Genomic DNA, 27,832 nt, shown 5'->3' on the forward strand with positions numbered 1-27,832 from the left:
AGCGATAACCAAAGCACAAAAGACAGGGGCGCAACGATAATCATAGACCATGTCTTGCTAGAGGGTATACCACATTTCCAACACCAATCCCGATCATCGATTCCATGCATCGTCACAAAGCGAAGCTCAAAAGACTCGTACCCGCGTTATACACACGCAAATCATTCTTCCCTTCCCCTACTCCCCCTCCCTTTCAAACCTCACAGTCTCCCAATCCCCACCCTCGGCCCAAAATCCCCTCGATTATACCTCCCCAGATCAAACCCCGCCTTCCTAAACCTCTTCATCTCCCAACTGCGCTTCTGCTCAAACTCGTCGCCCGCAACCCTCTTCCGCAAGTCGTGTTTCGCAGAGCCCATGCCAACATCATGCAAGATGCTCGTTTCTTCCCACGAGTATGAGAATTCCCTCAAGAGGGGATGAGTCTGGTTGTTTGGCTGGATGGCCGAGAAGGGGTTCTGGTGGGAGAATTTGAGGAGCTCGGGTGTGTCTGTTGTGGGGTGTTGTTCTTGTTGTTGGAGCTGGTTGGCGGGTTTCGGGGAGGGAGGGGGGATGCGCAGGTCGAAGGATATGGGTTTGTGTTTTGAGGTTATGGTTGTGAAGGGGTCGGTGTTATCGGGTGTTTCTTGTTCGTCTGCGCGTGTGGGTTTGGTGGTTGGGGGGAGGCCGCGTCTTGGAGGGGAGTCGAGGGCTAGGCCTTTGATGCCGAAGATGTTATTATTGCGGCGTGCTGCTGTGGGGCCGGGAATCCAGTCACTCTCGTCGCTCTCGGGTTCTGCGGTTCCTCGTTGTTGTGTGTTTTCTGCATCGTCGTCCGCGGGTAGGCGTTGGGCCTGGCAGATATGTGGTTAGCACGATATTCGAACGAAAACGAAACTGTGCTCCAAAGCTTGCATACCTTCGCAGCCACCACCGGGGTGACCTTCACCCTCTCCTTCCCCTTCCCCTCAGCCTTTATACCCACGTCCTCCTTCTTTATCTCACCCGCATCATGCTTATCCTCTCCTCTGCCCTGCGCCTCTCTAACCCCATCGGCCAGACTCGCCGGCACACCCGCATGAATACTTGTCATCAGCCGCGCCCTCCTACAATACCCATCCCAGTCCTCTCCCGCCAGTTTCCCAGCAGCCTCATTCAACGCACTTGCCGGATTCGGCTGAATCAACAAACACGAGATAGTAACAAGCACATCCCGAAGTTTGAGTTCACTCTTCCAGTCCCGCTTCAGGGTCTCCACACACACCACGCCCGTCGCTTCTTCGATATTCGGGTGCCATAACCGTGTGCGGAATGTGGCCGTAGGAGGTGCAGCGGGGTAGGTGGGTGGGATGTCGAGGTGGAGGTGCCAGACGCCTGAGGCATAGGGTGTGCCAAGCGGCCCGGCGAGTAGGACGTCGAGGGCGGTGAGGGAATCGGAGGACGATGTGGGCGGGAAGAGGTAGTTTGGCGGGAGACCGGCGGTGTGGAGAGAGCCGTGGTCAGCTGCGAGGCGACGCAGTGACTTTGAGTTCTGGAGTGTACTTGTAAATGGCGGGACGCGTTGTTGATGTGGAGTGTTTACATACCATGGTTGGTTCTGATGTTACGCTTGGTTAAAGGTGTTGCATAGGTAGTGTAGGTGGATGGTTGAAAAACAAAGACAGAGCGTGAGACGTTCCTGAATTACTGCAAGATCGTCACGCGTCTTTCATGATGAATGCGGGTCGGAACGCCCCGCCAACCACTAGCGCGTATATTTGGCGTCGAATGCTGCTTTCCCACGCATCACTCAGATATCACAGACATTAGGTGAATAGCTTCAAACTGCTTCGAATATGAAAGAAGGCCAGTGCGAAAGCGCCCCTTGTTGTTATTCAAGCCTGGCAGATACTATTTCCCACTTCTTCAAGGACTCGAGATCATCACTAGAGACCGACATGCCTTCCAAATCACCATATAACGCCACGCTAAGCAAAATCCTACATTCATAGAATATCCATGTCATCCCTCGGATCCACAAACGGAAACTGCCCACTCTCAATCGCTGCAACCCGATCAAGCTCCGCCTGGTACTCCTTCCTCAGCGTATCGAGCGTGATGATTTGCCTCTTAAGCAATTTCTTCCCCTTGCCGATACCCCATTGCGGCGGCCCAGCTTCATCAACCCGCTGCTCGGCCAGAATATACGCATCCTCCTGGCGTACTGACGATAACGTGTTGATGATCATAAGGTAGCATTGTGCCAAAGATTCGTCTGCTGGGTCGTGAACCTTGGATGATGTTGTCTTGAGGCGTTGCAGGCGCTCGTGGAGAATGGACGCAGCGCCACGGAAGTTGTTGCGGGCGATACGGAAAGAGTAGAGGATTTGGTGGTAAGGAGGCCCGGAGGCGAGGTTGAGCGTCTTCTGGCAGAGAGATAAGAGAATGGCATCTACATCGTCTGATAGGCCAACGAAGGGGAATTTGAGGAGGTCTCCGGTGTGCGATTGTGAAACCATGGACGTGATGAGGGTTTGAAGGGACGAGTGTTTGCTGTAGATTTGGTTAGTGCCACAAACGAAGCAGGCCAAGGGCGTCGACAACTTACAGAGCTGCATCGCTATGCCTCGTCATTGCCGAGTATGCCTCGCCGAAGTTCGACGTTTGTATGGAAGCGCTGAACAGTCGTTGAAGCAGATCAGTCTTCAGTTCCTCGTCTTCTCGGCCCCTCAACGACCGTAGACCCAGTCGCGCAAAGTCCGCAGCGTATGTATACGCCCTGGTCTTTTCAAAAAGACCCAGAACATGACTATAGTATCGCGCAGGGCCGGATGAGAACGAATTTTGATCAACTTCGGACACCAAGCCTGCTGAATCCGCGTCCTCAATGTTGAACATGCCCAAGGCTGTAGATGTTAGTACGGTCATTTTGTATGTTACACACATAAACATACCTAAATTGAATGCTGACTTCTGGAAACAGATGGACGCCAGTGCATTCTCGCCGAGCGCAAGGTGCATCCGACCTTTCAAGTAGGTAGACCAATTGCCGTCGGGAAGGAACTTTGCAAAGTCCAATGCCAGATCGTACTCTTTCTGGAAGAGTAGTATGCCCATGGAATCTTCCACAACAGAGTCGTAGTTCTGGTCACTGAACACTGACGCTATCCACGCGCGGCTCCAGTAAGTAAGAATGTTAGCCTTCTGGTCCTTCGGAAATGGCAAATCCAAGGATCGATGACCGTATATTCCCTCCAGAACCGTTTGTGTGAATGGAAACTTCTTCCCAGTCTTCAAAAGCTCGCTCAGGATTTTGTTCAGTATCTCGGTGGCCGGGCTAGTAGCTGTTTGATGTGCCCAGACCATGCTCGCCATCCAAGACACCGTTAGGCAGTCCTTGAACTGGTCTATGAGTTCCACAAAGACCTCGGATGCATCGAACTCTTCAGGTGTCTCTCCCTCAAGCTCGACAAACATGAAAAGGACTAGAACAAGAAGATCCAAGAGAGTGTTGTAATCTGCCTCCAATGTCTCTTGAGAGACCCGGATCAAAGCACTGAGCCCATATCGCGCGACCTGCCTCCTCCGATTCGCAAGGCCTTGTTCTTCATGGCCCAGAGTCCGGATGGCACGAAGAAACGTCTCGGTGCTGAGATCCCTCACCTCGGTTCCAAGTTCCTCAAGCAGTATGGACAGATCTTCATCTGAAACGTGCTGCAATAGCTCGCTGCGGTTTTCGATATCTTCCATACGATCCATTATTGTAAGAGATCGGCTCTGGAGGAGATCCATCTTGATCTGGCGCTCCACTTCTTGCTGAACAAACAATGGCAATCGTTGTCGGAAAGAGGAAGCGGCATTCAGAAGTCGCGCGACATCACGAGATTCCGGCTGCTCCAGAATCCTTTGAAGAGGTCTAGTGAGCTGCTGCGACGCTGAAATTGCCGTAGTGTTTAGAGCGGTAATCTCATGCTCGCTGCAATTCCGTATTGCAGAGATGTGATCGCTCAGCACCAGCCATGGCATAGCTGTGGCTTCGTCGTAAGCAAGGGACAGTGATTCTCCTCTGCGCTTATGTAAGTCTTTCACTATGCCGTAGAATCCTTGCCATTGCGAAACAGCAGCGTTCTCGAATTGGCCTGCGTCTAGATCACTATTCTGGACCTTCCCAGCAAGAGCTGTGACGGCAGCGCAGATGCGTTCCTTCAAAGAGCCTCGGCTTAATGATTTGCTCAACCGTGTTCGATCCAGCCCTCTCTTGAAGATCAGCAGAGCGGTTTCCAAAGTGGCTGTGGTAAATCGTCCCGGATAAAACAAAAAGCCTAGCCATTGTTCAGAGGAGCCAGATTCATGTTGAATAACAGCGTTTCCATCCTGTCTGTTTGGGTTTGTAGGATTCATCTTCAATCCATCCACTGTTAAGGGGCCTGATTCTACGGATACCCAATTGTTCTTCCACGCCTGTGTACATGCAACAGGGTCTGTAAGGTTGAAGCTCAAGTAGTAGACTCTGCTGCTTGGCCCAGACCTCACGCGAATCCACATCTCCGTTGTCTGCCACCTAGCAGGTCCCACAATGATATGAAACTCTTCCATGGTCCATACAGTCGTGTCCATAAGCTCATCGACCGGTGGGATAAGATCGACATCTGGCTGAACGTCATAGACGCCATCCTTGGAATCGTCTGCGTCGACTATGCCCCAGAACTTGAACTGATGTTGTTTTGGCGAGTATGTACCCACGAAGTATTTTGCGCCCATGACACCGTCGGGTATCTCCATGACAGTCATGAGCTTCGACTGCGACGGGCCAATGAAGTAAGAGTTGTTGGGCTTCTCAAGAGCAGCGTCCATCTGGCCTAGGAGATCCATCTGGAGGCCTGGCTTTCCTGACGAAACGTTCCAAGCTCTCAACGTGTGGTCCAGAGAAATGGAGAGGATATGCTGCGCGTCTGGCGATACTGCAACGGCTGCAGCAGCCGATACAGAGAAGTCTGCATTGTCGAAACGGACTGTGGGCTGCGATTTCCACGAGAGGAGGCCCCGGACGGACCAGTTACTATGCTGGTATCGTACGCCATCCCACACCTTGTTGTCCGTGTCCCAGCGCATGCGACAAATCGCTCCGTCGTCGAGTGTCACGAGCAGATCGTCTACACCAAGCGCGACAAGGCGGTACGGAACGCGGCCACTAAATAGCGCCGGCTCTGACCTCTTGCACCAGTTTTCCACATCTTGTTCCGAGGCCGCGGGGTTGTCAAAGAAGTCGCGGGGAAGAGTGATTGTGTACAACTCATTCGCAGTCGTGATGGCAAAGACGGTGAGCGCATCTCGGTCTGTAGGTTCTGCGAAAGCCACACAGAACGGCCGAATGGGAGAAGGGAACTGCAACAAGAGGGTGAGGTTGGCCTCGCGCTTGTTGCTGAAATCGTGGTCTAGGTCGGTGGCTTGGATTTCGAGCATCTTCCTGTTGTCCAAGACGCGCCAAAGAAAGCTTCGCGGGTATGCATGATGTCGCCGAAAGAACATGGAGCCCTCGGTCGCCAGATGGCGGCGCGCAAAAGCATCCTCGTCCTGATCTACATATTGCTCGGTGATGACTGTGCGCTTCGCCGTCGTTCGCAGCACGAATGTTGACAGAGAGCTTGCGGGCAGCGTGAACGCGATCGTCGACCCGGGAAAGGCGGGCTCAATGTTCAGCCGCGCCTCTTTGTAGAGACAGGTCCCTCCATTCTTGACCATCCTGCTCGCATGCGAAAGTGTCCAAGGTCGAGGTAGGCGATTCGAGTCGTGGGCGGTTGAGTTACACGACGGACGCGGAGGTGCACTTCGCAAACAAAAGTCGCGGTTTGGAATGCGCGAGCTACCAGCAAGCGCACAGACCAAGCCAATATGGTGAACCTAGGAATTCGATCTACCGACACAAATGTCTTGCTTTCAAGTTTGTAGTCGAGCATATTAAGGAGTATCATTGTAGTGGGGAATACGTCAAAAGCATCTACATCATCACCAGCCATGTCCCAGCTCCTGTAACGCCATCCAGGAAATTGAAATAAACAGTCAAAGCCATCGTCCTGCGTCCTTATCCCACCCATCCTATCACTTCGCCGCTCTCTCCTCCAGATCCTTCTCCTTCGGGTCGCCAATACCATCTTCGTTGATTGCAAATAGACAGTCGCTCTCAGGCAGACACGGGCTATCATAGATTTTGCATATTCGCGTCTCACCCCTACCCTTCCTCAAACTGAGGCGGGTTGTACTTGCGTGGGCAATGATGTTTCCTCCGATCGGCTTCTTGGGATCTGGATTGAACATTGCACTCGGCCCACCGTCTACTTGCGCAACGACCTGATTCGAGATCACGACCGCAATGCCAAACTCGTCGGCCAGCCGCTGCAGGGTGCGCATGAACTTGGCTAGATGCGTCTGTCTGCTTGAAAGTTCTCCACGACCAGAGAAATCTGTTCGGTATAGCGAGGTGGCAGAGTCGACAATGAGTAAAGAAAAGCGTGTCTCGGTCATCATCTGAGCGGCTTGGTTGAGTAGTTCCAGTTGGTGATCGGAGTTGTAGGCGCGTGCATATGCAACATTGTCTAGCACTTCCTCTCCTGACAGACCATATCGGTTGGCAACTGCAAGGAGACGAACCGGTCGAAATGTGCCCTCCGTATCAATATATAGGCATTTGCCCTCGCCACCACCCATGTCGAATGGCAGCTGGCAAGTCACAGCCAGAGTGTGGCAAATCTGACTCTTTCCTGTCCTGAACTCGCCGAAGATTTCTGTTATCGACCCTGTTTCAATACCTCCGGCGAGAAGTGTGTCCAATTGCTTCGAACCAGTTGTGATCGAAATGAGTTCGCTCCGACGTTGGTGCATCTCGGTTGCCGTTGTAAAGCCCATAGGTACGAGTTTGGATGCTGGCTACGTCAGTGACTGGAATGCAAAAACGACGATGCAATGCATACCCTCTGCGAGAAGCTTCGACGCTTTCTGCTCTGAAATACCCTTGATCTGCTCAAGCGCTCGCCGTGGCCTGTCTTACATGAGCTGCGGGGTCGTTCTGCATCTGCGATGCAACTCACGTATATGCAATGGATTCTACTGTATTGAAACCGCCGTCAATGATCAGTTTGATATCGCGCGCTGTCAAGCCATTAAGGCCCTGACATGTAAGTTAGTTTCGTCGTGCATGCAATCCGCAAGTGCAAGACATACCTCAAGCGCCGATACTGGGGTGGGTGCGCCAGGTGCGCCAATTGCGCTCTCATCGAGTTGCTCTTCTTCAGCGCTCATGTTGACTATGTTTGTAAGTGCAAAAAAGGGAGAGACTGCGAAGAAGTGTGGGAGTGGAGGATGTTGATGTGAGGAATGTGGGTGGCAATGCGCGAGAGTGGACAAGGCAGTGACGCCTAGCGCAGACGCGTGTTCACGTGCATAGCCTGACAAATCTTTGTCGGCGACGTCAGGTCCGTTCAATCACTTGGGTTTGCGTGATCCGAAACCAATTAGATATGACCTTGTCAAGTAGACTAAAGTTCCTGACACTTGATTATACCTAGGTACGTTAGACAGTGGTGTTTACCTACTTAATTTCTACTTTCACAGGTTGGACTCGCGACTTCACACGACACAGGCAAGTTGTATGTTTTGGCGGTTGATTGTTACATTCCGTCTATATACTCCTATATTCTCATGGTATCATTTTTTAATTCATCCTCGATCCTATGGTCTACTCGTCATCGCCGAAGAAGACCTTGATTGGGAGCCAAGAGTCACCACAGACCTTGAAGCGTTCAGGCAGTGAGTCAATTTGCTTCACCTCTTCGTCAGTCAACTCCCAACCGTCAACCTCAAAGTTGGCCTGGATGCGCGACGCAGAGACAGACTTGGGGATGACGGAGGAGCCACGCTGCAGACCCCACATAAGCAGAACCTGTTGAACAGTCTTGCCCTTGCTGTCTGCGAGCTTCTTGAGGGACTCGTTCTTGTAAAGGGGCGAGTCAGTTGAACCCAGGCAAGAGTAGGCGGTGGCGTGAATGCCCTTCTTCTTGAGGTAGTCGAGGAGCTTGGGCCTGAATATATGTTAGTCTTCAAATAGTCACGATCCTGGGGGAAAGTAGCTTACGAAGGGTTGTTGGGGTGGAGTTCGACCTGGTTCACGGCTGGTGTGATCTTCAATCGAGAGTCGGCGAGGAGCTTGTCAAGGTTCTTGATGGCAAAGTTGCTAACGCCAATGTTCTTGACGCGTCCAGACTCGGGGAGCTTCTGCAGCTCAGCCCATGTGTCGAGGAAATCCCAATCCGAGAGGTGCTTCTTGAGGTCATCAGGGTCGGTAGAAGAAGGCCAGTGCTAGATTATTGATTAATTGGTTTGTTTGTGTGATGTCAATGTTGACTGTGCTCACCATAAGGTAAAGGTCAACGTAGTCAAGACCCAGGCTCTTCAGCGAAGAGGTAATGCCCTCTTCGACGCGCTTGTGCCATGGGTTGTCCAGCTTCGTGGTGACCCAGATCTCCTCACGAGGAACACCCGAATCCTTAATGCCCTGACCGACCTCCTTCTCGTTGCCGTAGGCAAGAGCAGTGTCGATGTGACGGTAGCCGGCCTGGAGAGCAGACTTGACAGCATCACGGACTTCACCAGGTTGCGACTGCCATGTTCCCAGACCAATAGCTGGAATCTTTGCGCCAGTGTTGAGCCTGACGTGAGTTAGTAGAACTCTCGAACAATCAAAGTGTCGACCTACGTGAAATGCTCCTTGGTCCAGTTCTTGGGGGCCATTCTTGCTAGAGTACGGAGCATATACTGAGTTTGAAAAAAGATTTAGTAGAGAGTATGAGTGCAGGAGCAGATGTTTTGGAGGAAGAACGAGGGGCACAAGTTATCTTTGAACCACAGCCCACCACCTTACCACGTAACTACATCATAGGGCCGGGGTTATTAATGGATAAAGCCCCACTACCACGCCTTTAACCGGCCGGGTCAAGTCTGTCGCGAGCATTCCACGAATCAGAGATGTAAGAGGCCGCGGTCGGATAATCAACTGACCAGGACATGTCTTGTCTGGGGACTTTACGCGGGTTTCTAACATGGTACTAGACCGCATTGAGAAACTCTTCCACTCCGCGTTGCAAAACTCCGCGTTTCTCCACAACTTTCGAGACGGCCTGTCGTTACGAGACCAGCAATCCCGCGCCTCTCACCCGTAATTATTAAAATGTCGTCAGGGTTCGTTAGTGGTGGAAGCATCGACAATCCTATCGAAAGGGACGATGAGTGGCGACGAGCCCAGCAAGAGCTCGAAGACAAGCGACGAGAGAAAGCGGAGCTGAGCAGGCAACACGAAGGAAAAAGTCTCTTCGAGATCCTCCAGTCAAACAAAGGTGATACATCCCAGCAATCTTCACTCTAGCTCTATTGACATGTTAGGTTGACATTGTAAGACGCGAAACAGGCAGCATTCGAAGAGGCAGCACGATACAAGCTTGCAGAAGCGCTCGACGATGACGCAGCCGCATACCTTGACGAGGTGTTGGAGAAGAAACGGCAGCAGGAAGCCTTGATAAGAAAGGATACTCTCGAGGGACTGGACGCGTTCCGCAGACAGCAGGAAGATGCCGAGAGGAAAGCCCTGGAAGACGAGAGTATCGATGCACCAAAGGACGATGTAGCACAGTGGGCAGCGGTTGGGAGGAAGAGGAAGAAGGGCCCCGAGGCTGGTCTTTTGAAAGGAATCAAGCTACGAAAATCAAGCTCGGCGGCCGAAGAGAAGAAGACGGTTGATAAAATGCTGCAAAAAGAGCAGACATCGGCGGCCACAACAAGCAAAGGTGACATGAAGAACTCTACGATAAGCTCAGCTGTGTCGAGCAAACCTTTGGCCGCACCTCCGGCTAAGCCATCGAACATCTCCCTGGGTCTGGGTTATGCGTCCTCTGATGATGAGGATTGAACGAGTCGTCTTACAGACATTTCTTTCGCACACAGCTATCCTGTCCGTAAAGCCAGAAAAGTTTCAATACTTGAGGGATTACCTGTAGAGCTTACCTAGCTAATTTGCTCCCACTGGATACGTTGTTGAACCCAAGTATGGCGAACAGGCCAGGCTTGCACGAGATAGGACACTTGCATTTACACTGACGAGCGAAACTCGTAGACAGGTTTTCACAATAGCGAATCAAAAGTTGAAAAGGTTTCATGCCCATCACTTATGTTATGATATTCCTTACGTATCACATATATTTATCATAAACGGGAACACATTTCAACTTCTCAATCTCCATTCTTCCAACCAGTCTATACTGTACAACTCTCCGTTTCACACGCATCTCGGCTATCCAACAGCCCCTCCCTTTCTCCGCTGGATACAAAGAAGCCCCTGAACAATATGAATATCCTAAGATGGTATTACCCTCCTCCGGAACGGATAGCGCAGTAGAAAAGAACATGTGTATACAGTACTGGCCCCTAGACTCACAACAATCGAACAAAGAAGAGCCAGCGTCGCAAGATAACGCGTGGCGGGTATAGAACAGAAAGGTGACATTCCGCCAACGGGTGGTATTGGTGTCAATGTTTCGCGTGGCAAAGTATGAAGAACGGACGGGCGGCGAAGGGACTGTAGGTACACGATTTCGGTCTCAAGCTTGGTGATACGGTGAAGGTATTAAGATTATTACATTCGGTTTGGTTCTTCGTAACTCAAGTGCGGTTCAACACCGTGTACAAACAGTCCGAATCGGGTATCAAAAAAAGGCTTCAAAAATGTAGAAGACAAGGTGAAGGGTATCAAGCAATGCGTAACGTAGAAAGCCATCATCGTAGCGGCGTTAGAACTTGTTCGGGGTGCTGATCAGCGTGCTGGAGCCGGTGGAATGTAAGCCTAGCGTCTTCGGGTATAGAGGTCGTGACGCGGATCGTTTCTTTGGCATGAGAGGAGGTGAAGATGGCGGTACGCTCGATCCGTGTCTCGTCGTCCTGTCAGTTTCTCTGGTTCGAGGGGAGGAAAATCTCGGAGAAGGTGAGGTGGAAGACACAACTAGACAACATTAACGACATTGTTGAGGGGACGCTACTAGGGACTTGGAGGCAGTCGATCACCTCCAGTATCCGTGCTGTCCCCATCGATCGTCTTCCGCCAGTGTTGCGGCAGGCACACGCACACTAGCGGGAAAGCTTTGATGTCGCCGTCGACGTCACCTCGCGAACGACTGCTCGCGCTGCTGACGCCTGAGTCACGTTGCTCAGCTTTTCGCAACTCCCAGTCCTCTGCCGATCCACTGATTCTGATTCCCGTTGCCCAGCCGTCATCCCAGATACCGACAACCTTGAGCAAGTCCCCACGGTCCAACTCAAACTCATCGCCGGCGCGTGGTTGGTATGCCCATAGCGTAGCAACTGTGGTGCCTGGATGGATGTCATCCTGAGAATAGTAGTCCTTGAAGAATTGCAGTTGCTCAGATTGCGCAGAGGCGACGCCATCAGGACTAGAAAATTGTTGCCCATCAGATGCAGTCTGAGGAGAAGTCGTAGATGAACCAAGGACAGAGGTGCTCGCCAGGGAACCTTCGCGTTTTGGTAGAGCGCCTCCAAGACGGCTGCGTGCCGAACCTGGAGAGCTGTAAGCACGACGTGGAGAGTCATTAAAGGCTGACATCATGACGCCACCTGCCAAATCGCTCTGAGCCTCTGATGATGTTGATCCTTCCAAAGCTGACATGCGTTGCACGCGAGCTCCGGGTATAATGGTGGGAGGGGCAATACCATCCCCTCCGTAGCTCATCGGATAGCCTCGAGAAGAGTGGCGTGTTGGAGAGGGCGTATTCAGAACACTGCCAACCTGGCTTTGCTTGCGTTTCCGCATTTGGAAGCAACATAAGACGATGCCAGCAAGAACCAGCGCTGCGCCGACGATGGATCCGATGACAATGCCCGCAATTGCGCCTCCAGACAGCCCCGACTTCGACGAATTTCCTGCACCAGTCGCGCCCGAAGTAGCATTTGGCGTGCCCGATGTCGTGCTCGATGGCCATAGCGGCGGCATTGATACTATTGTTGGAAGTACTACGCCTACGCAGCGCGACTCGACGTTTGCGTTTTGACAGCACGAGTCTGTGGAATTTGCAGTGCTCGTTGCACAGAACGCGCACAATCCCTCCAGGTTGGACTGGAAGCCACACTCGCTCGGCTCATTCTGCACCGCCTCGATGCAGCTCCCACTAAGTGAATCTGCCGGTAATGAACAGCGTGTGAAGTCGGCTCGTATTTGCGTGTTTGCATTGCTGCCTGGCGTACCGCATAGATCTGGGCTTGCAGCTATCAATTGTTCGCTCACGGCGAAATCAGCCTACAGTTGATCAGCATTCGCCTCAAGTTGAATTCAGAGTTTGCGAGGGGAAGTGCGTACACAATCGCTAGCGCATAGTGGTGTCGAATTTGCATCACTCAACCCGCATGGTTCTTTGGAACTTTGAACAATAGCATTACAAAGAACAGATGTGGTGTATCGAGCATAAATCTTAGTGGTATTGGTGAGATTGATGCTCGAACAGCCCAAAACGTTTTGGTACCTGTGTTCAAATTAGTCCTGGAGGTCTTGTATGATGCTTGTGCACAAGATACGGGTGATTGATAGACTGACTTTTGTTGCGAATAAGTGGTCGCGATGTAGGATTGCAGCTGTCGGTCAAACGTGCTGGCATCCGATACGAACGAGAGAAAAGAACTGTTCAATATGCATTAGCATTGAACCCAACTGGACGTAGGGCTACGCGTACTATTCCCCAGTCAAGTTCGTACTGATCGATGCTGAGCTGAATGCCGGACAACTTGTCGAACCCTGTAGTGAAATGCACCTCTGTTGCGCCAACGTTGCTGGTACGGATGCGGCGAGGAGTGAGAAAGCGACGAGCCTTTTGCCGAGGTATGCTTGTTTCTGGGGGCGAGCCACTCGTCCACGTCGTTGGCAATTATCCATGTGCTGAGAGTCGCAAGAACAGTCGTTACATGTGCGTTGATGCATCCTCCACTCGCGTGTACGTCGTGGGTCCCAGTTGGTGGCGTGAGTGGTTCGAAGGCGCGACAGACAGTGTTGACGACTTGGTCAGATAGCAGACGACGCGCAATTTCACGACATTCGTTGGCAGGGATGGCAGGGGTAGACGTTAGAGGCGTGCTGTGTATATGTACAGTAACAAGAATTAAAGAGACCGTGCCAGAGGAGGATGCGGCCTGAGAAAAGAAAGAACCAGGCTCGGGCGCAACCGAGAAAGAGCGTAGCGGGTGGGAAGCTACGATGGCCCTGGGTGAAGAGGAAGATCATGGGGGAACAACGTGCAAACACGCTTGAGGGCTGGCCCTGCAGGGACCATGTCGACGCCGTTTAGTCCCAGGTCTGATTGGATGTGGCTAGCGTAGTCGCAACCGACCTTCATCTCATTTCCATATCGCCGTGTCTCACAACCTGGATTTTGGAACGATGTCTTTGTACGCTGATATCTTTGCCACTTCTGAGACGCGACAGAGAGCGTCCGCCGGCCTTGTCCAGTTTTGCAGATCAGACACACCGCATAACAGATGTGTACAACGGCTTGACGGAACACAGCAGCAGTCCTTGCTGACGCGAACCGGACACAAACCACGAGTCCAAGCTAGATAGTGCCTGCATATACGAACCCACTGACTCGGTTAAAACATTTGTGGGACTGCCGCATGCAATGCAACATATCCTCGACTGATGTTCCAAGTGTCATGGCACAGCATGACATATCGTTGTTGGAGGGTTGCCGCAGGTACAATTGCATGTACGCATGTACCACTGGCTGCATCTCTTGTTAGGCGTGCGACACACAGTGTCTTCCACGTCAAGCTCTTGCTGTCGGGGAATTATATCCAACCGGAGATTAGGCCGCTCACATTTGCGAATCTATCGAACTTTGGTCCTAACGTTCCGCAAGACGGGAAGCTGCCGTGGTGACGAGCCGACGGCAAAGAAAAAAACCTTACACAGCTATCTTCTGCCTACTTGGATTCTGCAACAGGCACGTTAACTGGATATGCTTCCAGCACGAAGACTCTTAACCATCTGCGTTCGTGAGAATACCACTCAGACCGCGCAACGAGTTGCAGTTTGTCGCAACATGTCTAATGGGTCTTTCCCAGTCAGCAACCTGCGGCCCGCTAGATGGTTCTTAATCCAATGCACTAACCCGACGATCTCTCGTGGCTTAGCTCAACAATAACATCAATGCTCGACCACAACATCAACACATAGTAAACATGAGACCGAGGCTGTCGTCTAGCAAGCTCAGCCCTCCTCTGCATACTACACACCACAAGAACAGACACAGACAGGTACGTATGCTAGAACACGACCTGAGAATGGGCTTTCTGCATGTATGGGCAAATCAAACCACGAGTTTTTTAGTATCATCTTGACTGGAAAACTGTCATCATCAACGATTACCTAGTCTCATCTTTTTGTGAAGATTAATCAACACAAGCTAGCACTTAGACTGCTGCCAGGGGCATGGACACTTTGAAGAAGACCTCTACAACTTCAAAAGCGACATGACTTCAACTTAATCATGTGCGATACATTCGCAGTCGCATGGCGTTGATGTGTGAGGGTTCATGGTTATTGGCGTGTTCATGCACTCGACAGCCCCAGGATCAACCAAATTCATCTTTACGACAAACGGCACAGGTTTCAAAAGCCCCGCCAGGGTGTGAGCATAACCACTTCATCAATGTCTATCCTTTCTCTCTAGACTTCTCCCATGTAATTGCCTCCATGTGTGTCTTAGCGTAGTGGTCAAACGAGCAGTCGACTGTCACATCAAGAGTTCACTATATCCGACGCCGCAATGCATTTAGTTCGTGATTGTGCATTAATACATATTTCATAGCTTTCCTCCTGAACCGCCAATCCCGCAACAACTCACTTCAACCGCTACTAGCGTTTCACCAGCATAACGTACCCAGAGTATTCTGACATTACCAATCCGAACCTGCAGTCACTGCGTTAGAATCATCAATGCAAGCTCAGAGTCTGTCTAGAACGTTTACATGAGCATGTAACAACCGCCAACAACAACTTACAGCAAAGTGGAATATTAGAAACCAAACGGTTACTTGATGCTGGAGGTCGTTTATTAGACCACATATTAAGTCCTAGCATGTAGCATACGTTGATTAGGTATTGGCGTTAATGACAGAATCTCACTCATCATGCGCAACAATACCTCATAGTCGTCTGGAGTATAGATATCATCGAATGCCGTCAAGCCTAAGAGACGGGAGTTCAGCGCCAAAAGTTATCCTCAATCAATGTATTCCTTTGGTTTAGACTATTACAAGCCAGAGAAAACATATTCTCTGTCCAGCGACAAGATATTTCGTGGCTCAGTGTGCTCCCAGTCGCCCTTTTTTCAGCATGAGAAATCTCAAACATGCTGTTTGATGACGATCGCTCCTACATCCAGCCGCGAGATCTCATCCGCACAATGGCCCAACTTGACAATATTGGTGGAGGAAGGCTCAGATTCAAGAAGTGAACCCCGGTTGAGTGATATCTTCAAGAACTTTGCATCCAAGTACCTACATCTTCAAGATGATGACTATATCGCCTTTTTTCTGACTGAGAATGCGTTCAACAAACTGTATGTAATTGCCTTACATGTGAATCTGGAGAACGGAAGCTGACAGAGTGTGTGAATGCACGTCGTTTGCAAAAAGGAAAATTCCACCAACTCCACTGGTTCAAGAAAGGTCTTCTTGACCAATCAATAGCGGGTCTTGCAGTCCAATTGCCTCCCCTCAACTATTCTCACAGTACAGTAATAGCCTTTGTTTCTATGCTGCATATTACCGCAACTTCCACGAGTATAGATGCCATGAACACGTTGTTAGCGAAACCATCTTACTTACCTTCCGCATAGTAGATTCTATCCAGCTGAAAAGTCACTGTAAGCCATACCATACCAACCAGAGCGCCAAATATTACGAACCTATTATTCGTATGTTTCGCCATCGAATGCTCACAACCAAGTTCCTGGAAGATAGTGGCTGTGCATGTCTAGACAACCAACAACCGACCCCCAACCCCTGTGTCAATCCACCCATGCGCCTGGTCTGCGTTTTCGCGCCGCCTGACCTCGCCCCAAATGATGCTTATTCGGACGCTTTCCAAGCACTGCTCGCCGTACATACTCCACGATCTTGATATCATCCAAACACACGCGCTAGCTCACAGTCAAGCAACCAGAAGGTGATTCATACGCAGCTGCCTTGCGGGGTAATCATGGTAGTGCTCTTACACTGACAGTACAATCTGACTCCGAAAGACCGCAGTACAGCAGATAGGGGTGAGGGCTAAACCTACCGTAAAAGCCTTTTTTTCTGACGAACAAGTGGTCTTTGTGGGGGCCGAGTTCAAGGCAGCACTTGCGGTGTATAGCGGTGAGACAAGACGAATCATGAACGCGCAAGGACAGGAACATGGGGGTTGTAGATTTGTCATTCAGGTAGACATGTGTGTAGCACGAAGAATTGTATTTTCCAGACTCGACCGCTCGCTGTAAACATTGCAGGAGTAAAAATGGGGTATTCATGAAAACGCCAGAAAGCAGGTGGTAGGCTTGCAATGTGACAAAGCAGAGAAACGCGGAATAAGTACAGGTGCAGAAACAGAAAAGTAGAAGGCGTGCGAAGCGCATGCTGCATCCGCTGACGCGAAGTCGAAAGTGAAAAGTATATAGCCACCCCTTGTCCTAACAGTGGCTGAACATCCATATCATGAGCCTTGTAACCTCGCGCCGTGTATCTCAATCAGACCCGGTGCGAACGATTATAGGAATCGGCATAGGAGGGGCGTCCAGAGGTGTCCTATCGTAGTAACGCACGCTTGTCGCACTTGAGCTTCGAGCTCTGCCGGGCCTCCTCGAGCCCATATCTCCATCGTCACAGATCGACGAGATAGGGCTCAATAACATAGTGCTTTGTGTACCGCTGCTGGCTCTGGTTGCCCGGCTCACCCTGCTCATGGCACTGATGCCACTGCCCGCGCTCTCTGTGCTGTTCATAGGATTGCCGATTTCTTGCGCAGGAGTGAGTTGAAGCGGTATCAGCGACACAGTTTCATGGCTGGTCTTCTTGCTCTGAGCCTCGGCCTCGGAGTCGACGTAGAGGGTTACGCTGGTCGCTCGGTTGCGGCTGAACATGCTTGTTTTGTCTTCGTTTGCGAGAAGGCCTGCTTTGTCTGGGGTTGGGTTGGTGACTTTTCGTTTCTCGTTGCGTCGGTGGATGAAGAAGGCTATTAGGATTCCGGAGAAGAGTAGGGCAAAAAGGCAGAAAACGATTGTTGTTATGATGTTGGCTTTGGCCCAGTATGCAGGCGATGGCGGGGGTGTGGATGTTGGGTCAGCGGTGAGGCTGTTGTCCACTGGTGTGGGAGCCATGGTAAAGAACTTGGAGGAGAGTGTGGAGGTTGGTCCTGCAGAAGTTGCTTTGGATCAGGGTGCGAAGGTGTTTGAAGCACCAAGGCTGGAGGGCGTGTTGATGAGATATGACTGAAAGGCTACGCCGTACGAGGCTGAAACGTTGTTGGGATATCGGGCTGATATTGACCAAAACCTGCAGGTACTACTAACAAGAGTATATGTTCCGGATATCAAGTAGAAGATATACTTTTCTGCAAGACGAAGCACCGTTATGCATTGACCCATACCATCGTGCCACCCTGGAGAGGTTCTGGCAAAGGCGTCCAACCATGCTCATCTAGCTTTGATATGAAGAGCTCAGCCTCAGGCAGTGGTGGGGAGATGGGCCACCGATTCAGGAATCACAAAACGCCATTTCCGCCTCATGGCATAGCTCACTTACTTGGTGGATCAGAATACCTGGACCAATGAGAAGACTTGACCAAAAAAGGATGACTATCATGAAATACTAAAGAGAAACCAGGCCTGGTTGCCTGAAAATAGGCGGTGGCCTAGACGTATGAGCGACGAACTGAAGCATGCATCCGCGATGTCGTAGTACAAAACTTGCATAATCTTAAACCAGTAAGGATGTCTTGTAGACGCGCGTGCGAGCCACGTCTGTATGCATTTTCCAGATACATCCACGCGGCAGAGTATTATTTCAGCTTGTGTAGCCGTGGCTGCCAATCGGCTGCCCTCGCAGCACGTTTTTCTTTTGTTGTACACAGTATAGTTCCACGCTGGGATTGTGTTAGCTTTCCGATTCAAGGGAACGAACAGGTGTTGGCGAATGGCAAGATGCGGACTGCAAGTTAGGCTAAGGGAAATGAGATGGTGAGGGAAAGCGAGGGCTGTGCAACGCCTCGCATCTTCGAGCTTGTGCGTGCTGCGAATCTGCCTAGGCTAAGCCCTACAGTATCTGTGTCTTAAAATAATGACAAGAGGCCACTGATGCCGTTTCGATCAAGCCAACGCGTCAGATCAAGGAAATGACAGATCCCGTGGTGGGTTGTTGTGCTTTCCACGAGGCACGCTAGACTAGCTGCGATTGGGCCCTACATTAGTGGCTCTGTGCTGGAGAGAAATCGTGGCGCTTTTAGAGGTGGAGGAAGACGAAATCAAGTGCAGAAGCCAGCAGTCGATTGTGGGTTGTGCTATTTATACTTTACACGTGACATCGCGGTAATCATTCTTCTCATGCAGAACCCACACACACACTTTCTCCTCATAATACCAAAACTTGCGCCTTGGCTTCAGAAAGTCGCGGTAAATTTGGAACAGCATTGTATACAGGATCACAATCTTGCTCGCCCTGCCGGCCCTTTGTTGTTTTGTTCACCTTCTAAACAAGTACCAAACACTCATCGGCATCTCTCTCCTCTCAACTTCCCCTATCCAGCCCAAGATCATCCCATAGCAAAGCGCGTTGTCAATATTTTGTACCAACAGTTTGAAATCGGCCTTGATTTCGCTCTCTTTGAAGATCTCCACCCACTAGGGCAGAAGGCGTCCCATCTCTTCGAAGAAGAATCTCTGCAGACACGTCTGCTCGCCATGCCCGTCCATGAAAATATTCTGCATATCGAGGTCGTAGTTATAGAAATAATAAAGACTTCCTCATCTGTATCGGAAAAGACCTTCGAAAGGAGGACAAGGAGTTTCACACCCAAGCTCATCACAGATGCTGCGGCTACTCGATCGTAGTCGTCTTTGGGCAGGTAGGTGTCGGTCAGTACTTTCAGCGCGTCCACGATGTACAGTTTAATTCAGATGTATCCTTCCAGCCCTGTTCATTGCCAGATGTTCCGTCTACGCCGTTATATACTGTTGCTGCTTTGTTTCTCCCAAGCCGATCTGACAACAACAACATGTACCTCTGTTGTAGTTTCCATTGTATACAGCCAGTGCTTTACCGAGTCATACAATATGGCGAAACTTGGGGGCAGAGAGCGCGTGTAGGGCGGGTAGTGAGTAGCATGGAGACGGACGGTGTTCTTGAGCCTTGTATCGGCGAGTCTGGGCCGTGGAGAGGTACTAGTCAATACACGCCAGCGGCGAGGCGAGGAGATAGGAGAGTAGTAGAGCGAGAAGTGGAGGCGGCGAAAAGCGCCCTCCACAAACGCGTCTTTCCAGCATATATATATCGACCGCAGTACTCAGCGTGAAAACATGGTATTCAGCAGCTTGCCAACGACTTCTAACGTGCATGTACGTGATGATCCCCACCCACCCCATCCACCATATTTCAGCAGTGGAAACAGAACGGAACAAAACAAAACCAAAGAACGCAAGACAGACAGACATGCATGCAGAGATGCAGACAAAACGCCGACCCATGCGAGTTTTAACGTTGTAAGACACGAAAACGTAGATCCACCAAAAGAAAAAGAAAGACCCTCGGCCAGACACACGGGGCCCAACAGCGCACCGCAAAAACCCCCATATACGCATACAATACACACCCCACCCCCTTCAATCCAGGGAGATGCCATCTTTTTTCCAGCCAACAGGCAAAACAGCAACCGTACCCGCAGCGTCCTTGCAGCGATCCGGCGCGCGAGCAGGCAGATCAACCGTAGCGCGGCGCAAGACGCCACGGGCCTGGACGCCGTAGAACTGGAAGAATTTCTTGTAGTAGTCTCTGATGAGGCCGCCGAGGAGGGCGAAGTGTCCCGGCCAGAGGTCCTCAGCGCGCGTGTTGCATATGGAGACGATGGCGCGCCAGTACTCCGATATAGGGACGGCGGGGGCCTTTGCGGCAAAGGAGCGCAGGGAGAGCGAGGCGTAGCCGGCGCCGAGGCCGCGCATGCGTTGGCTGTAGTTTTCTGTTGTGGCGGGGGATTTGTCGATGGGCATCCATCCTAAGCGTAGGCGGCCTTCTGCTGTGTCCATTGTGCCGCGGATGCCGAAGAGGATGGGGCAGAGGCGGTGGAATTTAGCGAGAATGATGTCGGTGAGGGGGAGGCCTTTCCACATGTAGCGCTGGTCGCCGAGCAGGCTGGCGGCTATCAAGCCGATTTCCTGGATGATGCGGCCGTCCTCGTTGGCGGCTTCTTTTTCGAATTGCTTGAGGACCGACTTTTCGAAGCAGATCCAGACGTAGAGGAGGAAGGCTGGGTATTGCGCTTCTGCCTCGTTCGCGAGAGGGGGGATTTCGTGCGAGACGATGAAGTGTCGGATGTCGATCATGGGGCCGGGGGTCTCGAGGGCCACGTTGAAGCACTCTTCGCGCAGCCTCTTGATGGCCGCGACGCTGTCCTTTCGGTCGGTGGTGATCTGGCCCAGACGCAGGCGGATGTTGCGTCGCGCATTGCCGACGGCTTCTTTGAGCGGCTGGCCCTTTTGCTTGTGCTTGTCCTGGAATGCTACGCGAAATGCTTTCATGCGGGTGTGCAGTTCGAGGTACTTGGCGTGGATTGTGTTGATGCTGCTTGCTGAGGCCGGGGTGCTTGCTGGGGGTGCTGACGGGGCGACGGGCGTGGGCGCAACTGCAGACACCACCTGTGTTGGTGGCTGCTGCTGTTGTTGTTGCTGGTGTTGGACAGCCTGCTGGGCGCGGGCGTGCTCTGCAGCGGCTGCAGTCTCTTTCGCCTGCCGGTCCGTGTTTTCCTTCTCTCTCCTCTGCCTCTCGGCGGCTGCCTCCTGGTCCTTCTGGGCCCTGAGACGGGCCTCGGCCTCGTGCAGCCTCTTCTGGTGCTCGGCAGCCTGTCGCGCGGCCTCTTCCTCGCGCTGTTTGGCCTCGAGCTGCTGTCGGCGCACGTGGGCCTCGTGGTGGGCCTTTTCCTGCTGCAGGCGGTCGACTTCTTTCTGCTGCGCGTCGGCCCGTCGCAGCTTGGCTTGCTCCTCTTCCAGGGCTATGCGCTGCAGCTCCAGCTCGGCGCCTCTCAAGACCCGCTGGTGTTCATGGGCGGCCTTGGCGAGCTGCTCCTCGTGGACCTTTGCACGCTCGGCGGCGGCCTGGTCGAGGCGGGCATTGAAGTCGCGGTCGGAGATGCTGAGGCGCAGGTTGAACTCGAGGGCCAGCTGGCGCGACGGGCTGTCATAGGGGTCCTGGATCAGCGAGCCCCGGGGCGAGCGGACGTGTCTGGAGGGCGATTGGCGCGACGGGGAGCTGCCGGCGAGGCTGGAGCTGAAGGAGGTGCTGGTGTGCATGCTGGACGAAGACGTGCCCGAGCGGGCGGGCATGGTTGAGTGCGGAGGATGTGGTTGAATGCGTGAAAGAGCAAAAAGACGTGGTTGGAGACACGATTTGCCTAAGCGGGTCAAGCGCTCGAGCGCGACGCGCTAGCGGCCGGCTAGGGACATTGATTTCACTCCACGCGCTCGCCGTTCGCACACGTCGGCCACCAATGCAGCATTGTGCATGGCCCGTATCAGCTGTCTACCTCAATCGCGTCACCGCAGGATCACTGCAGGATCATCGACGCTGGGACGGGGGCAGCCAGTCTCGTAGCGGCGGCTGCTTTGTCGGATGCAACGACTAGGCTGGAGCAGGCGCCGTATAGGCCTCACAGTTGTCGTATCGACAAAAGACGACTCCCAGCTACCAGGAGCGCAGCCAGTAGCGTCTGAATAAGAAAAAAAGACGAACACGGCCGGGATGGGGTTGCCGGCTCAACGCGTTGCGAAGGATTGCAGTCAATCTCACACAACACCAGGCCGCTTTGGTGTGCTGAGGCAGTCGAGCTAGCCGGTGGGATGAAACATGGGAGCCAAAACGTGGTGCTTCACATGGCGGCCGCTGAGACGCAGTGCAGACTGTCGCTGGCCACCTGGCTTCTGGCTGCAGCATATAGAGGGCAGAGAAACCATCCCCAACATATCTTTAGACCATGTCTGCTTGCTTTTTCCGCTACCCCAACTATCGCTCGTGAATCCTGGTAGTGACGTACCTCTCGAACCGCACTCGTTCCCAGAGCCGAGAAGCAGGGGCCTTCCCTCCGATCTTACCTTTTGAGCGCGCAGCTCTCCGACCTGCCCTTTCACCAACCCTCCTTCCCCCGCACCCCATCGCTCCCTCCTTCGCCGCACTCTCTCCGTCCTCTTTTTGTTGTTTTTGCCAGACGCCCACTCCCAGGGAAACTGCGCTCCTTGCCAGCCAACGCCCGCCCCTGCATCCCCGATCCTTATCCTCTAGACCAGAGCCAGAGCCAGAGCCCGGACTTTGTCTGCCCACTACGCAACCACACAACCACACCACCACCGCCTGCCCACTACCTGCAGTGCACACGCCCTCAGCATCAATTCCTGAGAACATAGCCACCCCGCGCGCACGGCCTCGCCAGCACGCTTCCAGCAGTGTAAGTGTCCTCTCCACTAGCTCCCCCGAGCAACGAGCGCCGCCCCCGCTCTGCACGCTTTCGCATTGCGTCTGCCCGTGACCTCATCGACGGCGCGGCGTTTGCAGGCAGCATTGCTAACGGCCTGCAGATAGCATACCACGCCGCTCTGCACCGCCCCGTGTCCTCCGCAGCCTCGACTGGGTCGACCGTCGCTTCTGCGAACAGCACATATACACTTGCACGCCAGTCTTGAACAAACACCACTACACTATCAACCATGGAACAACAGCCAGGCCAGCAGGGTCCACTGGGCCCGACCGGCCGTCGTCTGCACATTGCTCACCGACGTAGTCCGTCTGAGCTGACGCCGCTGATGAGTGCGTACTCCCGCCCCCCTTGTCCCAGCTCGCGCTCTTGCTGACAGCCCCGTGCAGTGGAACAACTCGCCATTGCACAGCAGATCGAGGTTCTACAGCAGCAGCAGCAACAGATTGCTGCCACACACCAGCAGTATGTTAACATGGGCATGATTCAGCCACAACAGGCCCTTGGCGGCTTCCAGATGCAGGGACAGCTGCCCAACGTCTCGCCCCAGGTAAACAACTACCAGTTTCCCCAGCAGATGCCACAGCAGCACCTCGGCGTCCCCATGAACGCCCCAGGCCAGCCGCCTGCCCACCGCCGAAACCAGTCCGCCCTCCCTAATGTCGGTATGGGTCCACCCCCAGCTCCGTCCTCGGGCGCCGCCGGCTTCGGTGACTTCGGTGCACAGCAGCAGGGCCGTGAGAACGTGAACCCTCGTGGCCGAGGCGGCGGCAGTGCTGGCTCGGGACACACCCGACGACACTCTTTGGCTATTGCCGACGCCAAGAAGGCGGCTGATGCGGCAGAACAGAAGAGAAAGACTTCTGGCTTCCAGTTCCCCCTTCCTTCGGCTGGCGGCAGCTCCAACCGTGACGCGAGCCCTAGCGGGGCCAGCACCACGCCGTCCAACGACTCGGCATCAGCCGCTCGTGGCGGACGCGGTGCCCATGGCCGTAGCCAGAGCATGGCCGTCGGACGTGGTGGCGGAAGCGCCGGTCGAGGTGGACCAGCCTTCTCCTTCCCAGCAGCGCCCGCGCCCGACGCGAGCACCCAGGGTGGCCAGTCAGACTTCCAACGCCGTGGCAGCCAGGGTCATGGCAGGACTGGATCAACTGCATCGCGCAACTTCGAAGGCAACTGGAGACAGCCCCAAGCCAACAACCAGCAACAGCCTACTCAGGACAACCAAGGCCAGAACATGGGCAACTTCAACATGAACCAGACTGCCAACGCCGCTCCTTTCCAACCTGGACACCGCACTCGCGGTTCCGTCAGCCAGTCCATTGGCTCCGCAAACGCTCTTGGCAACTTCCAATACCAGGGTCAGGCCCAGATGGGTATGCTACCCCAGCAGCAACTTCTTTTGCAACAACAGATGTTCGGCAACCAAGGTGGCCTCAACCCTATGCAGATCGCTCATCTCCAGGCTCTTCAGGCCGCTCAGATGAACGGAGGAGGCATGGGTGGCCTCGGTGCCAGCCAGCACTCCCAGCCCCAGATGGGCATGCAGCAACAGCAGCAGCAACAGCGCAAAACTTTATTCACTCCTTACCTTCCGCAGGCTACTTTGCCTGCGCTTCTTAGCGACGGTCAGCTTGTTGCCGGTATCCTCCGTGTCAACAAGAAGAACCGAAGCGATGCTTATGTTACTACCACTGATCTAGACGCTGACATCTTCATTTGTGGTAGCAAGGACAGAAACCGTGCTCTGGAGGGAGATTTGGTGGCCATTGAGCTTCTTGACGTCGACGAGGTGTGGGGTCAGAAGCGCGAGAAGGAAGAGAAGAAGAAGAGGAAGGACAATGCCGATCCTCGCGGCGGTAGCATTGCCGTGAACGACGCCACCACCCAGCCCGAGACCTCCTCTGAGGGTGGTCTTCGACGACGTGGCAGTTTGCGCCAGCGGCCTACGCAGAAGAAGAATGATGACGTCGAGGTTGAGGGACAGAGCCTGCTCTTGATGGAGGAGGAGGAGATCAACGATGAGCTGAAGCCCTTGTATGCTGGTCACGTCGTTGCTGTCATCGAGCGTGTTGCTGGACAGATGTTTTCTGGGTAAGCAAAGTATACCGATTCTACTCGCTGGATTCACTACTAACCATTGTCTAGTTCTCTCGGACTTCTGCGCCCTAGCAGCCAGGCCACAAAGGAGAAGCAGGAGGCTGAGCGCCAAGCACGAGAGGGCAACACGGGCCGTCCTCAGCCAGAACGCCAGGACAAGCCAAAGATTGTGTGGTTCAAGCCGACTGACAAGCGTGTGCCCTTGATCGCCATTCCAACCGAGCAGGCACCGCGAGACTTTGTTGAGAAGCATCAGGACTACGCCGACCGGATTTTCGTGGCGTGCATTAAGCGATGGCCCATTACCTCGCTGCATCCATTCGGAACCCTTGTTGAGCAGCTTGGAGTGATGGGTGACCTTAAGGTGGAAACCGATGCTCTCCTCCGCGACAACAACTTCGGCCCGGATGAATTTTCTGAGGCTGTCATCAAGAACGTTGGTTTCGAGGATTGGTCGGTTGAAAATGACGGCGAGACCGTCTTCGAGAACCGTCGCGACTTCCGAAGCGAAGAAACTTTCACTATCGACCCCAACGGCAGCAAGGAGCTTGACGATGCAATCCACTTCAAGTACCTGGAGGATGGCCGTGTCGAGATTGGTATCCACGTTGCCGACGTTGCCCATTTCATCAAGGCAAATTCGCTCGTTGATCGCGAAGCCAAGAAGCGCGGAACTGCGGTCTACCTTATGAACCGTACAGTGAACATGCTCCCGCCTCGTATTTCCAACGACATCTGCTGCCTCAACCCAGGAGAAGAGCGCTACACTGTCAGTGTAGTGTTCAAAGTCGATCCTCAGTCGGGTCGCGTGTCCGAAGACGAGACTTGGATTGGCAAGGCTGTCATCAAGAGCTCTGGCATGTTGCAGTATGACGAGGTCGACTCTGTTATCAATGGAGGCGACAGTGAAGTCACTGCAGCCCGAGCCAAGGACATCAAGACTCTCCACCACATCTCCCAGAAGCTCCGTGAGGCACGCTTTGGTAACCGTACCACCGACATCCAGCCTCTGCGTCTCATGCACCAGTTGGATGACGAGAACGTTCCTGTGGAGCAGAACATCTTCGATTCCTCCCCAGCTCATGAGTGCATTGAGGAGCTCAGCCACCTCGCGAACGCGTTTGTTGCGAAGAAGATCGCCGCTGGTCTGCCAGAGAAGGCACTCTTGCGTCGTCAAGCACCTCCCAACCCTCGTCGTCTGACAACGATCGCTGAGCGCATGGGTGCCATCGGCTATTCTATCGACACGACGAGCAGCGGAACGTTGCAAAACAGTCTCTTCCAGGTCGACGACAGCCAGATCCGAAAGGGTATGGAGACCCTGGTGATCAAGTCGATGCCTCGTGCGAAGTACTTCGTTGCCAGCAAGTTGACTGAAGATCAACATCCTCACTATGCTCTGAACCTTCCCGTCTACACTCACTTCACAAATCCATCCCGGCGCTATGCGGATATCATTGTGCATCGTCAGTTGGAGGCGGTCTTGTCTGAGGGCGCTGTTGAGTTCACCGAGGATATCGAAATTCTCGCCAAAACCGCGGAGATGTGCAACACCAAGAAGGATTCTGCTCATGCCGCTCAGGAGCAGAGCGTGCACATTGAGGCATGCCGCAAGATGGACAAAGTAAGGCTGGAGCAGGGTGGCGATTTGATCACCGAGGGTATCGTCCTCTGCGTGTATGAGTCGGCTTTCGACGTCCTCATCCCTGAATGGGGTTTCGAGAAGCGCGTCCATTGTGACCAGCTTCCCCTGAAGAAGGCCGAGTTCGACAAGAACAACCGCCTTCTTGAGCTTTACTGGGAGAAGGGCGTGCCATCATCTGCCTTTGTTCCCGAGGACGAGAGGCCGAAACACGGTTCAGTCCGATCTGCCAATGCTGCCGCGGCTGCGCGTGATGCTGAGGCGGCCAAGCAGCGTGCGAAGGAGCAAGAAGAGGCCCAACGCAGGCACATGGATACTGCAACGATGTCAACTGCTGATACCGAGGCACTGTTCGATGATGACGATGACGACTCAAACGACCTCAACTCGGCCATGGCAGGTGTCTCTCTAAACCAGACGGGTGCTGATCGACCAACCCAGAGCATGCCTCCTTCGCCTACGCGAGGCGGGCCTTCCGGACAGGCTCCTCCTCGTGTCAACTCCGACTCGAAGCTTGCACAGAGCGCGACTTCCGGGGCCAAGCTGACGAATAAGGAGAAGTACCTTGACTGGTTCACTCTCCGCGAGGAGAACGGCAGCTACATCCAGGATGTGCGGGAGATGATGCGCGTTCCAGTTATCCTTAAGACGGACCTGTCAAAGAGCCCTCCGTAAGTTGACATGACCCTCACAATGCTTTTGCATGTACTGACTTATTCCGCAGTTGCCTGACCATCCGATCCCTGAACCCCTATGCTCTTTGAGTATGTTGGAACCTAGCCCACCATAGCATACCATGTAATCGATGCGTACTGTAGGAAGGTTGTCTCTCATAGTCGTCATTCGGAATTGTTTGAACGAGAGGTTGCATGAGTGGATATGTGTTAGTCTCGGTTGGCTGAAAGGAAACGAACAAGCGAAGGATGTGTATTGTTCATACGTATGCGGTGAATGAATATCGCAATATCTGCAGCATGTTCAATCACAGAAGCAACGGGTAGTATGTTAATGTGTTGGTTGATTCTGCAAGTACAGTTAGAGATAGTTTTTATTGCTTTAATCCATGCTTTTAGCTACTTGTCCGTCCAACTCGCTGGTTTTGGCTCACAAATCCAGTCTACTCACAAGTTGCAGGGCTGCTGGAGTTGTTTCGGATGCCATGGAAAGAAGCCTTCCGGTGTCGACGGCAAGTGCAATATTGTTTAGCCTGATCGTGGTGCCGCATGTTGGATAGTCACGAACGGATCTGCAACATTCCAGGAAACACAGGGCACAGATACCCTTGTCAAACAGACTCCGCCTTAGTAGGCAGTTCTTTGGGC

At 53.0% G+C, this 27,832-nt stretch overlaps 9 protein-coding genes across 9 annotated transcripts; 3 read left to right on the forward strand and 6 right to left on the reverse strand.

Annotated features, from left to right (window-relative positions):
• Positions 1-200: 200 nt before the first annotated feature.
• P153DRAFT_336223 (UBC-like protein) lies at positions 201-1,669 on the reverse strand (the record flags this gene model as incomplete). The annotated part of the gene is made up of 3 exons (XM_033665687.1): positions 1,566-1,669; positions 899-1,510; positions 201-833 (listed from the first exon to the last, which is right to left on the reverse strand). The coding sequence occupies exons 1-3, from the start codon at positions 1,566-1,568 to the stop codon at positions 201-203; spliced, it is 1,248 nt and encodes a 415-aa protein (XP_033526078.1). The 5' UTR covers positions 1,569-1,669.
• Positions 1,670-1,810: 141 nt separating this feature from the next.
• P153DRAFT_336225 (uncharacterized protein) lies at positions 1,811-5,767 on the reverse strand. The gene is made up of 3 exons (XM_033665688.1): positions 2,913-5,767; positions 2,567-2,864; positions 1,811-2,511 (listed from the first exon to the last, which is right to left on the reverse strand). Exons 1-3 carry the CDS (start codon positions 5,698-5,700, stop codon positions 1,965-1,967), a joined length of 3,633 nt encoding a protein of 1,210 aa, XP_033526079.1. The 5' UTR covers positions 5,701-5,767; the 3' UTR covers positions 1,811-1,964.
• Positions 5,768-7,690: 1,923 nt separating this feature from the next.
• On the reverse strand, positions 7,691-8,742 carry P153DRAFT_383783 (Aldo/keto reductase; the record flags this gene model as incomplete). The annotated part of the gene is made up of 4 exons (XM_033670273.1): positions 7,691-8,033; positions 8,087-8,310; positions 8,366-8,660; positions 8,708-8,742. The coding sequence occupies 4 exons, from the start codon at positions 8,740-8,742 to the stop codon at positions 7,691-7,693; spliced, it is 897 nt and encodes a 298-aa protein (XP_033526080.1).
• A 375-nt stretch (positions 8,743-9,117) lies between these two features.
• Positions 9,118-9,913, forward strand: P153DRAFT_395005 (uncharacterized protein; the record flags this gene model as incomplete). The annotated part of the gene is made up of 2 exons (XM_033671359.1): positions 9,118-9,344; positions 9,405-9,913. The coding sequence occupies exons 1-2, from the start codon at positions 9,179-9,181 to the stop codon at positions 9,911-9,913; spliced, it is 675 nt and encodes a 224-aa protein (XP_033526081.1). The 5' UTR covers positions 9,118-9,178.
• A 1,122-nt stretch (positions 9,914-11,035) lies between these two features.
• On the reverse strand, positions 11,036-12,937 carry P153DRAFT_286075 (uncharacterized protein; the record flags this gene model as incomplete). The annotated part of the gene is made up of 4 exons (XM_033663437.1): positions 11,036-12,307; positions 12,368-12,530; positions 12,602-12,685; positions 12,738-12,937. 4 exons carry the CDS (start codon positions 12,935-12,937, stop codon positions 11,036-11,038), a joined length of 1,719 nt encoding a protein of 572 aa, XP_033526082.1.
• Positions 12,938-16,632: 3,695 nt separating this feature from the next.
• On the reverse strand, positions 16,633-17,723 carry P153DRAFT_201246 (uncharacterized protein). The gene has a single exon (XM_033662492.1). The coding sequence runs from the start codon at positions 17,415-17,417 to the stop codon at positions 16,785-16,787; it is 633 nt and encodes a 210-aa protein (XP_033526083.1). The 5' UTR covers positions 17,418-17,723; the 3' UTR covers positions 16,633-16,784.
• Positions 17,724-18,447: 724 nt separating this feature from the next.
• P153DRAFT_201254 (uncharacterized protein) lies at positions 18,448-19,227 on the forward strand. Its single transcript, XM_033662493.1, has one exon. It carries the CDS (start codon positions 18,639-18,641, stop codon positions 19,143-19,145), a length of 507 nt encoding a protein of 168 aa, XP_033526084.1. The 5' UTR covers positions 18,448-18,638; the 3' UTR covers positions 19,146-19,227.
• Positions 19,228-19,745: 518 nt separating this feature from the next.
• P153DRAFT_365269 (uncharacterized protein) lies at positions 19,746-21,689 on the reverse strand. Its single transcript, XM_033667793.1, has one exon. It carries the CDS (start codon positions 21,624-21,626, stop codon positions 19,914-19,916), a length of 1,713 nt encoding a protein of 570 aa, XP_033526085.1. The 5' UTR covers positions 21,627-21,689; the 3' UTR covers positions 19,746-19,913.
• Positions 21,690-23,000: 1,311 nt separating this feature from the next.
• On the forward strand, positions 23,001-27,274 carry P153DRAFT_355432 (RNB-domain-containing protein; the record flags this gene model as incomplete). The annotated part of the gene is made up of 4 exons (XM_033666570.1): positions 23,001-23,100; positions 23,158-24,862; positions 24,917-27,181; positions 27,235-27,274. 4 exons carry the CDS (start codon positions 23,001-23,003, stop codon positions 27,272-27,274), a joined length of 4,110 nt encoding a protein of 1,369 aa, XP_033526086.1.
• Positions 27,275-27,832: the final 558 nt, after the last annotated feature.

Source organism: Dothidotthia symphoricarpi, assembly GCF_010015815.1.
Source record: "Dothidotthia symphoricarpi CBS 119687 unplaced genomic scaffold P153scaffold_6, whole genome shotgun sequence".
Classification (NCBI taxonomy): domain Eukaryota; kingdom Fungi; phylum Ascomycota; class Dothideomycetes; order Pleosporales; family Dothidotthiaceae; genus Dothidotthia; species Dothidotthia symphoricarpi.

Bases quoted from the DNA above. Each gene is read 5' to 3' on its own strand.
- P153DRAFT_336225 (XM_033665688.1), bottom strand. From the start codon at position 5,700: ATGGTCAAGAATGGAGGGACCTGTCTCTACAAAGAGGCGCGGCTGAAC. The intron at 2,865-2,912 runs GTATGTTTATGT...TAACATCTACAG, and splicing joins GAAGTCAGCATTCAATTTAG to CCTTGGGCATGTTCAACATT. The intron at 2,512-2,566 runs GTAAGTTGTCGA...CCAAATCTACAG, and splicing joins AGGCATAGCGATGCAGCTCT to CAAACACTCGTCCCTTCAAA.
- P153DRAFT_201246 (XM_033662492.1), bottom strand. From the start codon at position 17,417: ATGGCTCCCACACCAGTGGACAACAGCCTCACCGCTGACCCAACATCC.
- P153DRAFT_201254 (XM_033662493.1), top strand. From the start codon at position 18,639: ATGCAGAACCCACACACACACTTTCTCCTCATAATACCAAAACTTGCG.
- P153DRAFT_365269 (XM_033667793.1), bottom strand. From the start codon at position 21,626: ATGCCCGCCCGCTCGGGCACGTCTTCGTCCAGCATGCACACCAGCACC.